Source organism: Phasianus colchicus, chromosome 1 (assembly GCF_987193195.1).
Source record: "Phasianus colchicus chromosome 1, bPhaCol1.hap1.1, whole genome shotgun sequence".
Taxonomy (NCBI): domain Eukaryota; kingdom Metazoa; phylum Chordata; class Aves; order Galliformes; family Phasianidae; genus Phasianus; species Phasianus colchicus.
The window spans coordinates 179,460,632-179,474,948 of record NC_143436.1 but is presented as its reverse complement, the minus strand read 5'-3'; the positions used below and the strand labels follow the sequence as shown (position 1 = coordinate 179,474,948).

Below are 14,317 nucleotides of genomic sequence, written 5' to 3'. Positions count from 1 at the left end.
GAGCTTGTGTGAAACTGCAGCTACTGTGGTTCTTGTTAAACTAAGATTTCAGCCTGTTTTTCAGATCAGACTTTCACAGATGCTAACACCTGTCACCACAGGCTGCTAACAGTGCCCTGTGGGATAGGTACTGCACTTTTCCTCAGGTCTTTGATTTTCCTCAGAGGACTTACTGCAGGTGCTTGCTAGGTCAGACGTTAGTTTTATATGAGAGAAAACCCTCATGATCTCCTTGCCTCGATCTCTATGATTCTGTGCTGAACATGGATTATCGCTACATTCCTGGAACAGGAGGGTTTTAGAATATCTTCTCTGTGCCTATATATTAATAAATGGAATTTGTTGGACAGTGTCTACGAATTTAACTAAGCTCTGATAAAGCAAGATCTTGAACCTGCGGTACTGGCCTGGTGGTACCAGCCAGTCTTATAGAGTCAGAACTGTACTGTAAACCCAGATCCTACTCACTCACAATGTGCTGGGCTTGTTCAGCTTGAATTTCTTCTGATTTGCTTCTCCGTGGTTGTACAGCTCCCCAGTTTGTGTTGCCCTGAATGTTTTTGGAGTCAGCCTTGTTAGCAGTACAGGAGTGTGAAAAGCTTCTGCAGACTGAGTTGATCTGAGAATAGCATGTTGAAATGACTCGCTAAAAGAGCATCATCAGCAGTGACACACCGAGATATGATTGGGGATTATTCGCTGCATCAGATAAAGATCTGATGTGCTCTGTTTCTGACTCAGGAGCCAGTGGGATGTGAATGTGGCTCTCTTTTCCACTTCATCATTCATCATTTTCAAAGGCAGAGCAGAAAAAGTCTGCCCCACGGGGACTTCATTAGGAATTTTGTCTAGGTTGGGATTGGCTTTGCAGTTTGAATGTGCTTGGGCTGATCTGGTGATGTTCAGTAATGCAGTTCATTTGTGTTGCATTCAGAAAGCTTGAGAAACAAAGCTTGTTACAGTGCAAACACATTTTTTCCCTTTTCTGACACCCTTTGGCTTCTTTTTCATTCCTTTTGTGATGTCAGGCTTCTGCCGTTACTTTTGATCTGAAGCTAAGATTTTAAATTTGTGCTCCATGACCACTGCTGGGAAATAACTTGGCTTCTGCTGCAGATGCCACAAGCTCCTGAGCCTGGCCCAGGCTGGGCATCTCTCATCTGCTCAGCTTCATTCTTTGGCTTCAACACAATTACGGAGGCACTGCAGTTGTGACTCAGGAGAAATTTTGACTTGATTCTATTACGGTTGACATGACACCAACTTTAATGGAAGCAGGATTGGACCTGCTCCTGCAAACCACCTATTAATTTTACGATTGTGTCAGCAGACCCTGATCAAGATAAGAGCACTACTGTATTCATTATTTTAAAAACCTAAATCTAGACAGTGTTTCTTCCTGTAAGAGTCTGCAATATAAAGGTAGTCTTTTAGCATATAAATGTTTATTGCTTTTGAATACCTAGGCAGATATTTGGCCTGCTGATGCCTTCATTAGGAAAGCAACTAACGCATAATCTGAACTCAGTACGGGAAACTTAGTTGGGAAGATTTGAGGAAAATCCTTCGGGTCACTTTAGAATATACAAATGCGAAGTTTAAAGTTGGAAAAAAAAACCCTCATGTTTTTTTTTTTTGCAATTTAAAAGTTCTTTGAAAGGTCCACGTGCTGTTTGTTCCTGGTAGTCCAACTGCCTGATCTCTGACCTCTTCACTCACCCTTTCTGTTGAAGTTGCTACTATATATCTAGGTTTTTCTTTCTTCTTTTTTTTCCAGTCAGATTGACAACTTCTTTCATCAAAGCCAAAATTAATTGCATGGCTCAAGTCTGATCCATTAAAAGACAAATTCCAGTGTTGTGCGAGTGTGAGGAGCAGGGGGACAGCAGAAGAGCAGAACTACCTGACTTTCTTAAGAATTTGATGGGTCAGCTGCGTCATTGGCAATCTGAGTGAGGGCACAGTAGCACCAAAGATATGTGGAAATCTTTGGGACTTTTTTTGTGTGTGAAGATCTCAGAGCAGCAGATACTGGAGCACTACATGTTTTAAAGCCTGTCTAGCAAATCTACTGTTCTTCAGGACAGTGCTCAGCATTTTAGTGAGAAAGACTGGATCTTTCCAAAATGCAGTAGCCCGCGATGCTTTGCTTGAGGATACTTAAAGTGCATCCAGGTCAATCCCTTTCCAGAATGACATTGTTGTCAGTGATGTCCCTGTCCTCTGAGCTAGCACCTAGCAGATGTTGTTTATGGCTTTACATAAAGCTTTTGTTGTCAGTCCTTGGCCAAATCATCTTGCTGAAAGAGTAAAACATAAAGTACTTGAATGGGATGAATTTTTATCACTGCATATCTACTATAATTATTTGATCTCCATAGCAATGTATTTTATGAAGAGTCTTGAGTGTTCTGCAGCTTTTATGATGACACTGTGGAGGGATCAAGTGCTTCTCTAATAATGGGTAACTCAATCTGTGGGGTTACTGCTGAGTGTAAACAGTCATGTAGATCAAGTACTACTATCCCTTGTACTATAAGGTCTTTCAGAATGTGAATTTAGCTGTTCCTGCAGAAGTCATGCACTTTCTGCTCAAGGAGGGCTATCTTCTTTATTCTGATGTTCTGTACTTAGAAAACTGCAAAGCAAAATAAAAAATACTGATGAAACCCTTTGATGCTATGCTCAGTCTTAGCTGTATTTAAACAAAACACAATTTATTTATAACCTCTACTCAGGGAAAAGCTTGACTATGTGAGAAGCATTTCAGTTGCAGAGCCTGAAGAGTATATGTATAGCTGCAGGAGAGCAGACCTGGGTTGATATACACGTTGTCTTTTGATAGAAGAGAATTTGTGGAGCGGGATGCTAGGGTGGGTCAGGTTACAGCTTTCAGTAAATCTGAGCAAGCCTCAAATGGCTCTTTTAGTGTCTCAAAATATTTGCTGCCTTTTTATCATTGCAAGCCTGATTCAAGTTCCATTTAAACTGATGGTAACTTTCCTGCTGTCTTCTTTAAAAATTGGCTCGGGCCCTGTATCAGATTGCATACCACCTTGTTTTCTGATTCTTGGAAGGATTCAGCCAAGCGTGATGAATTAGATGCTTAGATAACATTGATGACTACAGCTCTTGAATATGCCAGGGAAACCAAAAATAAAATAGAGGTCAGAAGTGTGAATAGTAAGTGGCACGGTATGGGTCTGGTCCTGCTGGCAGGGACAGAGGGGAACACACCTGCTTGTTCATGAGGTTTTGAAAAGTTTACTTCTTCCTCATGCCATGCATGTTGTTGCCAGCATGGAGGAGGGAGCTCCCAGCTCCGAGGGAATGGCACTGTGGCACCGTGCAAGGCCCATGGGCTCTCCTTGGAATGTTAGCTTAACCTCCAACTGAAGATATTGCACTTTGGTTGAAGCAATCCCAGATATGAGTACAGAACTCTTTGAGAGCACCCCTGTGGAGAAGGACTTGGGGGTCCAGGTGGATGAAAAGTTTCACATGAGCCAGCAGTCTGCGCTTGCAGCCCAGAAGACCAACTGTATCCTGGGCTGCATCAAAAGAGAGTTGGCCAGCAGAGAGAGGGAAGGCATTGTTCTCCTCTGCTCTGCCCTTGTGAGACCCCACCTGGGGTACTTCACCAGGTCTGGGACCCGTAGCACAGCAGGGATGCGGAACTGTTGGAGTGGATCCAGAGGAGGGCATAAGGATGATCAGAGGACTGGAGCACCTCTCCTGTGAATAAAGGTTGAGGGAGTTGGGCTTGTTCAGTCTGGAGAAGAGAAGTCTCTGGGAAGACCTCATTGTGGCCTTCCAGAACATGAAGGGAGTTTACAAGCAGGAGGAAGACCAACTTTTTACACGGTCTGACAGTGATAGGACAAGGGGGAATGGCTTTAAACGAAAAGAGATTTAGATTAGATGTGATGAAGAAATTTTTTACTCAGGGGGCAAGGAGGCACTGGCACAGGCTGCTCAGAGAGCTGCGGGTGCCCCATCCCTGGAGGTGCTCAGGGCCAGGCTGGATGGGGCGCTGGCCAGCCTCAGCTGGTGGGGAGCAACGCTGAACACAACAGGAGATTGGAACTAGATGATCTTTAAGGTTGCCTTGCACCAAAGCCATTCTATGATTCTGTGATTCTATGTGGCAGAGCCCAAGTGCTGAGGTGGCAGTGGGCCTTCCTCCTGCTCACTTGGCTGGGCAGGGTTAGAGCAAACCCTGAGGGACAGAAGATGGCTGCTGGTAAGCGGCCTATGCTGGCAGATGTAAGCTCTAGCACCAAGGGGCTGTTCTCCTGTGATGGCTTTGTGTTTGGGGATTGCATGCTTGAAGCGTGACAGCTGCTGCAAACTTGAAACCTCCAAGGAGCAGATATCACTAAAACCACGAGCTGCAGATTTGGCAGTGGCAGAAATGGGTGGGGGCCTAATTGGCATCTCTCATGTTGGAGAGCTCTGTAAACAACCCTGGTGTGCTGGGATAGTGTAATGCTGGATCCCCATCTGCTCCTGCCAGGGGAGGTCCGGGTGGTGCAGAGGACATGGAAGTAGGAAAAGAGGGAAAATGGGGCACAAGGGAGAGACCACGAAGGTCTCCTTGGTATTTCATTGTTGATGCTGAAGCCTGCTGAGTTTTCTCACAAAATGCTGGTTTTCTGCTGCCTTTATCAGGACATGGAGATACCGCTGTTCCTGTGCCAGTGTAGCTGTTTTTTATGATAATGCTTCGAAGGAGAGCGGGCTCTGCCAGCTCTCAATAACTTTTTGCGTGAAAGTGTTCATCTTCAGGCACTCTCATAACACAGCACAATACATTCAAACTTTAAAAAAATATTTATTTATTTATTTATGATGTTTAAGTGAGAGTGTATGTATAATAAAGGCCTGTAAGGCCTGTATGAAATGAATTAAAAGTCTGGGAGGAGAAGTTGATGAACACTCCATTCATGCTAAAGTGTCAGGTGACCTCAGGTAGGGAAAATGTGATTGCCTAAGTGGTTTTGCCATGGCACTTGCCTCACTTCCCTTATCTTCTGCTGTGGAATATGCAATGCATGAGAATGGCAGCATGGAGGCCTAGGTATCTGCTAGGTCTGTCTTTTGGCCATGCAGGTTTTCCTGCCATCTCTGTGTAGTGCTCATGGAGAAGCAGTGCTGCAAACATGCTAAAAAAGACAACTAGTCCTTTTGACAGGCCTGTTTTCATTCTCTCTTTTAATATTCTATGAGATTATTAAATGGTGTTCTGAAAAGTGCTGCTGAATGAAATGGTTTGGGATAACTCTGACTGGATCAGATATTCAGTATACAGTGCTTGCCTCACACTGCTCTCTGCTAACTTAGGAGGAAAGTGGCACTGCCTGGACTCTGGGATTTGGCTTCTATTTGTGGCTAGATGTTGTTTCTGAATGCATGGACTTCCAGCCAGAGACATAGCATGCTAAACTGCACCTTTATTTATGACCACTCTGGATGAGTGTTAATTATTAGCTGAAGATAGTGTGTTCTAGAGGCTGTTTGCCTTATGGCATGGGAAGGGCCAACCATATGTAACATGCATGTGTTTGTAAGCAGAGGAGCAAGGAAAACCACTTCAGAGAAGGACAGGGAATTTTTTGCTTGCTTCTCTTCACCACATAGGCCGTTTTTATTAATGATATACAGGCATGAAAGGGATTTGTGTGAATTTATTTAGAAGACAATCTATTTAAACATAATTTTATTAACACAACATGGATTAACACAATGATAACACACAGCAGATATGTAGGAAGTGCTGACTGCATCCTATATGCTTCTTTTTAATGATTGTTTGGACTCCTGGATAGGCATTTTCTTGTAAAGTTCCTGTATTGATTCAGTGTAGTAGTTTACCTAAGGCAGAACTGTATGTGGTGTGGAGTCATTTGCTAAACATGAAACCAGTTTGCTGTGGTAATGGGTCTGGTGACCAGAAGAGCCATTCCTTTTGTCCTTTTCAGCTATTTCCTTTTGTCAGATTACAAAATAAATTTGTGCTTTAGCTCTGCAGTTTATTAAAAAAAGAAAAGAAAAAAAAAAGAATATTGGTGAGAGTTATACAGGATCCTATCCTGTGCTTTCATTTGTGAAGCAAAACTAATGTATAACCATTCTTTAAATCATGAAACCATCCTCTGGGTAGGATTTTTCCTATTTCCACTTATTTCCAGTTAGCTGCTTCACAGGGTTATCTATTTTAAATAAGTTGCCAAAGCTTTCCTGGTTGTTACTGTAACTCTCTGCTATACTAATTTACAGTCTCACTCTTAATGGGTCTACCTGGAAATAGAATAATATAATTGTTTTGCTCCATATTTAGCTGCTAACCAGATGTTGTCAGGCTTCTGAATTAAATCCACTGGTTTATTTGCTTTTGTGATAGGTGCATCTTTGAACATTTGAATTACTTGAACATTTGAGTTAAATAAAAGCTTAAAAAAACAGGTAGAGAGTGGGAATGTAGTCAAGTGGGGATCAATCACTTCGTACTGGAATACTATATGAACAGCCCTCATTGAAAACATGTGCTATGCGGTGAAACATATGATTTATATAATTTTGAGGTCACCTCCTTATTGGTCCCTGAATTGAATGATTCGCTCAAGGCAGGCAGGCTCCCCTTCTGCAGGAATGCAGGTTGCTTTCCACTACTGCTCCAGCTGGGTATGTTTGGTATTTGTGTCAGCCTTCGATAGAGATGTCTGGTGACATCAAGTGTAGTGCAATAAAATATTGGCACTGGAAAATAATAGAGAAGTCAGTTGATTCTAGAAGTTCTGAATCTAAGGTCCAAATATTTTCAGCTATGTTTAGGGGCTTTGTAAAGGTCACAGCCAGAAGAAGGGAAAGGACAGTAAGAGTATGTGCAGAGGAGAACCAGAAAAATGATCCAAGGAATGGAATGTGTAGCCTATGAAGACAGGCTGAGAGTTGGGGCTGTTCACCCTGGAGAAGAGAAGGCTCTGGGGAGACCCAAGATTTCTCAGAATTATGTAAAAGGTAGGAGACTCTTTAGCAGAGTCTGCTGTGATAGGACAAGAGAAAATGAGTTCAGTCTAAAAGAAGGGAGATTGCAATTGGATATAAGGAAAAAAAGTTTTTTATGATGAGTAGTGAGGCACTGGCACTGAGAAGTGGTGGATGCCCCTTCCCTGGATACACTCAAGGTCAGGCTGGACCAGGCTCTGAGCACCTGATCAAGCTGTAGGTGTCCCTGTTCATTACAATGGTTGGACTAGGTGGCCTTAAGGGTTCCTTCCAGCTCCAATTCTGTGACTCTATAAAATGCAGCCACCTGCAATCAGCAGGCATGATTGCCTCCCTGCTGGCAGTGGTGGCTTCCAGCAGGTTTCCCATCCCAATCTGGTGAGGTAACAAGATGTGTGTTGGCAGGATGGAACTGGCCTCACCCCTGCATTATCTTCATGCTGGCAGAATAAAACACATGCTCAAAGCATGAGTGTGAACTAGTGTTTAAGTAGTGTAGTACAGATGAATATGCTGGTGACTATTAGTTCTTGCCTGTCTTGGTACCAGATGAAGCATTCTTGTAAGAATCATCCAGAGTATGGGAAAGAAGGATATACTAGGATTTTATTCCTCACATTCCTTGTGTATATTTATAATTCAAAGTCAGTGTCATTTGTTTAATAGAATTATAGACTGGCTTATGTTCTTAAAGCCCACTCAGCCCCATTCCCTGCCATGGGCAGGGCTGCCACCCACCAGCTGAGGCTGCCCAGAGCCCCATCCCAGCTGGCCATGAGCACCTCCATGGATGGGGCATCGCAGCTTCTTTGGGCAACATGATTTGTTGCAGTGGTCTTTTGCTACAACCAGAATTTCTAGGGAACTGTTTAAAGAATTTCTAATGAAAATATTGAACTTCACTGAAAGTGTGATTATTTAACTTTTCTGAATGTGTGGTTATTAGTATAATTACAGATCTGACCCTGCGTCCTGATCACTCTGTGAGGTTTTTATTGAAGTATTTCCCTACAGTTTGTGTATGGATTTCTCAGAATTATATAAAAGGTAGAAGACAACTAGCTGTATTGTGAGAGAATGGAAAGTAAAAGCAAGCTGAATTTGTAAAATGAAGATTGAATTTGTAAGCCTGAAATCCATTGAGCTCACCCAGCATGCAGACCTTATCCAAGGTCTGCCAGCTCAGTGCACCACAGCACTGTCATAATCGATCAAACCTGCCAGATAAAGAGAGGCTATTTTAAAATTTCTCCTTCAGGGCACGGGAAAATACTGCTCACACAAAGATAGAAATTTATGATGATGCTAAAAAAGATGCAGATGAAGTGAATAATTAATGAATTCAAGACAGGACTGAAATATCCTCCTAAATTGTTGCTATTTTTAGTAGGGAGCACTTCTGCAGTGCTTGTCATGTGATTCTGTTGCCTTCTGAGAGCAGGAAAACAATTTGCATTAGTTTCTCTTTCCCCGATGGTCTGACAGATTCAGCAGATAGTATCTCTTAGCATCTGCTTTTGCATTAAAGCAAAGAAAGTGATTTTAAACATCATGCAAAATAAAACAGTAATGAGAGCTGCGCTTAAAGATGATCTTTATAGAAGCTGAATTTTTTTTGTAGTACTTAGAGGCTGTAGAAGAGGCTACTGGAATATGCCTAATATTTGGCTGCTGCAGATGTCTGGTGGTACACATTGCTGCTGCAATTTCTAGCTGTAGGACTACATAGGAGGAAATTATCAATAGCTGATTGCAGGATTTGGCTCATATACAAAGATTTAATGTAAACAGGTATGTGTTTCTCTTCCTTCTCTAAACAGCATGGGTGTTGCTGTGTTTGAGCTACTTCACAGCACAGCAGGATGCCTGAGGTGGGCAGGGACCTCTGGAGGCCACCTACTTCACCCCTGCTCCAACAGGGACACCAGGGCAGGATGCCCAGGGCCACGTCCAGGCACCTTTGGAAGATCTCTAGGAAGGGGGACTCCAAAGTCTCTCTGCTTCACACAGTAAAAGTGTCATAGTCAGAAAATGACAGAAACGATTACATGCAGCAGCTCTGCAGACCTGCTCACGTTTTTATGCACTGTGCTCAGCTGAGCCCGCAGGGAGGGACATCTGGTGGTGGAACGGTTGGAGATGCTGTGAGGAATGGGACTACGGTCTTCTCTTCTGCTACAGCCAACTGAGTCTATGCAGGGCCATTGCCTCTGCCATAGTGAATTTCCAAGTGTTTAATGTCCTCCTGCCTGGTCCTGGAGGGGTTTTCTCCTTCCTGAGAAGTGATGAGGTTCCCAACACCCACCAGACAGGAACTGCTTGCTTGCTGCCTTTCTAGACTAACAGAATAATCACTGGTTAATTATAGGAAAAAAAAAACAACATTAAAAACCCCTCTAAATCCTAACCATTTTGGCATTGAAGAGGACCTTGGATTTGTAGCTCTGTCTCCAGGTAGTAGGTGGAGTGCTGACTGGTTGCTCTCCCATGTGGATTGGTTCCTGGGTGACTCCTGGGGAGGTACGTAGGGCTCTCTGGACCCAAACAGGACCCTGGTCTCCAGCCCCAGTGGGGCGCAGACCCTTCATGGGGAGCAGGTGCTTGTCATGCAGTCAGCAAGATGGAGTGTCCACCCTGAGGACATACTGCTTTGGTGCCAGGCCCTCTCATGGATTGCTGGGAACACTCCACTCCCAATGGACCCAAACGCTTTGGTTTCAAGGTGCATGCTGAGCCATCTTGGCTCTGTCAAGGAGAAGGCATTTCTGGGTATGTCCTGAAACAGCAGCAAAACCTCTGGACTGAAGCATGTTGCCATAGGAAAAGAGCTTATGAGTCCTGAGACACAGAAGTGACCTCCAAAGTCACCTTCAGCCCCAGGCCAAGTTGCAACATAGTGGTGGTACATTTTGTGAAGCTTCTGGGTCAAGCTGTAGATGGTGGTTTCGTGGAAGGAACTGGAGTTTGAGATATGGCTCCTTGGTTGTGCTCAGGTTGTAGGTGTATGTGCAATAAAGGCTTTACTGCAGCTGGGCCTTGATCTCTGTTTTTCCATCTCTGTGCATCTATCTAAAAGGGTTACTTAAAGTTTTAATTTCTATAAGGCATATGCACACATGCTTTACATATTTACGTGTTTATAGAATCCAGTGTTGTATGAAGTTTTGTAGGTGTAGAGTATGAAGAGTGTAGGTGATATGTACTGACTCAATGAGAAGGTGAACTGGAAGGAGTGGGACTTCCTGACAGGGGAGATGGTGAATGGCTGATGTCTTTAGTGGATGCTTTCTGTAGGATGGAACACCAAAACAATGCTCATAAAGTCTGGAGGCCTTTCTTCACTTAAGTTCATCTCAGCACTTAGAGTTACTGCTCCTGTTTGAGGCTTTTGTGAGTTGTGGTTCTGTGATAACAAACCAAATGATGGGTATTGAATTGTATCCTTTGTAATTAATGAGATGCACTGAGTACTCCTTGTGATAAAAAGATGTAGAGATTTTAAGATCTTGAATGATATCCCCACTCTACAAACCTTTCATAATGTCTGTTCAAGCACTTGCACTCATGATCAAGCAATTGCTTATACAAGCCCAGTAATATTTTGTGAGCTGCTTTTGGATGATCATAAATTAAAATCCTTGTTTCCATTTTCATTGGCGCTGTTTTGATTTTGACAACAACGCTTCTGGAGGATCATTTTTGCTTCACACAGTGTGTTCCACCCATGTGACTGCTTTATGAAACACTCAGCAATACTGCTTTATTTAGTTAAAACTGGGATTATTCATTGCAAGGATTCATTCTGTAAATTGAACAAGGAGTTACTGATTTTGAGCAGTGAAATTCATAATTCTTTACAAAATAGATTTTTTTTATGGATAGCTCCTTACCAATTTTTCTTTTCTTTTCATAGGAAAAATTAACCCAGGAGTGTGTATTCAGAGAGCAGTTTGAAGAAAACTGGTATAACACATATTCATCAAATCTATATAAACACGTGGACACTGGAAGACGATACTACGTTGCGTTAAATAAAGATGGGACTCCAAGAGAAGGGACTAGGACTAAACGGCATCAAAAATTTACACATTTTTTACCTAGACCAGTGGACCCTGAGAAAGTACCTGAACTATATAAGGATATTTTAAGCCAAAGTTGACAAAGACAATTCCTTCACTTGAGCCCTTAAAAAGTAACCACTATAAAGGTTTCATGCGGTGGGTTCTTATTGATTAGCTGTGTCATCACATCAGCTCCACTGTTGCCAAAATTTGTCGCATGCATAATGTATGATGGAGGCTTGGATGGAACATGCTGATTTTGTTCTGCACTTAAAGGTTTGTCCTCCTGGAGGAGAGCCTATGCCCACTCGCTTGATTTAGTACGAGAGGGAGAGCGCGAGAGAGTGAGTGAGAGCGAGAGGAAGCGAGAGCGTGAATGGGAGTGAGAGAGGGGAGCCAGAGGGAGGAGGAGAACGGCCTGATGCATGCTGGGGAATGGACACGCTTTTAAATTTTTGATCAGTTGTACTTCGTCATATATCAGCATAGCTGCCATACTTTGATTCATCGGGATTTTTGGCTGGTGGCCTGCTCAAGTGTACGCTGCATTTACAAAGGCATGGAGGGTGCAGTCTTACGTAGACAAGAGACTTTTCAGTTAATCGCTCGCTGGGTCTCACCCCGCTGAGTTTAAAGCAAAGACCTCTTAGTAAAAACAAATAAAAATAAAAAGTTAAATTTATTTATAGAAATTCCAAAGGCAACATTTTATTTATTTTATATATTTATTTATTATATAGAGTTTATTTTTAATGAAATATGTACAGGCCAGATAGGCATTTTGGAAGCTTTAGGCTCTGTAAGCATTAAAATGGCAAAGGCCACTATGAACCTGTGGTAAATTCATGCAAGTAAATATAAAGGTGCATGGATAAAAAGAATAACAATAAAAAGGTAATAATAATAAATTCTAGTGACCCTCATGTACTAAAGGCGACAATCTCTTTTGTGCCCATATTATTGTAAAAGTATGCATACCACTCATGACACTGAGTACTCACTCTTCTGACTGCTTGTTTCATAGCTTACCCCCAGAGGATTAAAAAGAAAACTGGGTCTCCAACTATTTTTCTGTGTCTGTAATATTTCCTCTCTGATAAAGTGACTTATTACATCATTGTAAACTTCACAGCTGCGGAAAATATAAGGGTTGGAATATATTCTACTTGTTAAAACCTATTGCAGATCATACCAAAGCTAAATGATAAGTATGCTTTTTTTTTTTTTTTTTTTTTTCCTAAAGCAGAATTCCAGGAACAGCATAAGTAATATCAACAGTTGTACTAATTTTAAGATTCCTCAAATAGCACATAAGGGTTTCAGAGGGCAAGAACCAGGCTAACAGGATCACTCTTGTAAATGTGTTTTATTTGTGCACTTGACTATCTACTATGAAATTATACAAGTTCCATAGGGGTCATTGTAACATCTTTTATGGAAAATTGCTTTCAGTGTGAACTGTCATAATACATATTAGCACCCTTCTTAAAGTAAAACTTGCAAAATGAAACTAATAAATCTCTATCAATAATGACAATGGGGGGAAAGTATTAGACTTTTTTCTTAAAGTATGTTCAGATATTTATGAACTGTGAAATAACAGTGTGTAATATTTAAGGAACTGTAGCATTGTATGTTAAGCACACAAACACATTGATGAGCTGTTACCATTTGGGAATTAATCTGTAGAAAGAAACATTTTTTTTCCCCAGTACTCTGAAGGTTAAAAAAAAAAAAAGAGAGGAAAGTCACATAAGGTCCACATGACAAATGCATTTTGGAGCTGTTGCATCCTTTAGGGTTGTAACCTGGTGCCATTAATGTGAGCACAGCTTTTGCTGTGGGGTCTGCAGGGAGCGTGATACCCCGGCTGCCCTTGGCAGCACTAGAGCTGAGCCAAAACATGCTTTGGGGTAGCTGTAACTGTACCCTATTCACAATTACCCTATTCACAATTGTATAATCCTGATTTGTTTTTTCTCTGATGCACATCTGTCTGTGCAATATAAACAGATATGATTCGGAGCATAAATCTGTTCTGGAATAGCTCATGGCTCGGTGCCCTGAGCGAGCGGGAGCTCGCTGTGCTCTGTGGGTCGGAGGAGCCACGCCTCAACTGGGAGATACCAGCAATCTTCACTAAGAGATGGCATTTTATTGTAATGTTTTTGAGTGCTAAAGACACACAGAAGCAGAGTGTTGATTTGTAAGATGCAGTCAGACACACGCGCTTGCCTGGGGACTGCTATTGCTGAGGGGCCTAAGCCCAACCTTCAGCACAGCGGTTGGTTTCCAACCCTTTCAAACCTGCATGTAAATGTGGCTGCAGGTTATCCAGGTGCTGAATGGTTGGGCCAGGAGCAAAAAGCCTTGTTAGAGTTCAAACATGTAAGCAAGATCCTGGGAAGTGCAGGGTTCACCACTTGTCAAACAGACCGATGGTACTGAAGGAAGGACGGCTGTGACTCTGTGTTTTGGCAGGAAATCTTGTGTGTGCCAGGAAGTGAGCTGCAAAGGTTAAAAACCTGACGAGTCGAGGCCACGGTGCTAGGCCATGGACTGAGTCTTAATGTTCAATTGATTTGGATTTTTAGTCATAGACAAATCATTACTACTCGTTAACATGTTCTAATTTTTTTTTTTTTTTTTGTATTTTTCTAAAGAAAGGATTAAAACCAAGAAAAATGTTATGAGTTTATGGCAGTCCATATAAATAAACTGTATCCAATTTACTCTAATAACCCATAATGGTGTGTAAATACTGACTTTCTGTAAATATGGAAACATGTAATTTAACACAGGCGTTACTGTGAGCTGGATGGTCCAGGAGCTGACAATTTACCACTCGTTGCATGTTGACCAGGCCTAATCCAGCCTGGCTCAAGGACTGAACAACAGATTTTGTTCAGTCACTTGTGCAAAATGAGTTATTTCTGTTTTCTGGCGGGGGTGGACAAAGCCTTAGTCCCCTGGGTGCTGCTTGGCTTCCGTGCCAGGGGCAAGGATGCGCTTCAGCTCTTCGCTCCTCTCTGGTTTGGTCCCAATGTAGGGCTGGTTTGGTCCCAGCGTGGGGCTGGAGGCAGCTGAGCTGACATGGGCACGCATGTGTGCTGCTGCCCCACAGCCGTGCACAAACAGAACTCTTCATTTCCTAGTGCTGCCGATCTGACACCCCTTTTTAGCATTAAAATTCACTTGAAGAGAAATCTGAGGGGGGAAAAAACAGAGCGATTGGTGTTATTTACTTG

The 14,317-nt window shown here is 42.5% G+C and overlaps 1 protein-coding gene across 3 annotated transcripts in view; it reads left to right on the top strand.

Moving 5' to 3' along the window:
* Nucleotides 1–13,674, top strand: part of FGF9 (fibroblast growth factor 9) — a 35,732-nt gene extending 22,058 nt beyond the window's left edge. For 2 of the 3 annotated variants that reach the window (XM_090133825.1, XM_090133824.1), the window contains one exon: nucleotides 10,922–13,674. In XM_090133825.1, the coding sequence (XP_089989951.1) occupies nucleotides 10,922–11,167 (246 nt within the window). In that variant the 3' untranslated portion in view covers nucleotides 11,168–13,674. Of the gene's footprint in view, nucleotides 1–3,811; nucleotides 4,267–10,921 lie in introns of those variants that run through there. The other variant, XM_090133822.1, reaches the window with a different exon arrangement.
* The last annotated feature ends 643 nt before the right edge of the window (nucleotides 13,675–14,317 follow it).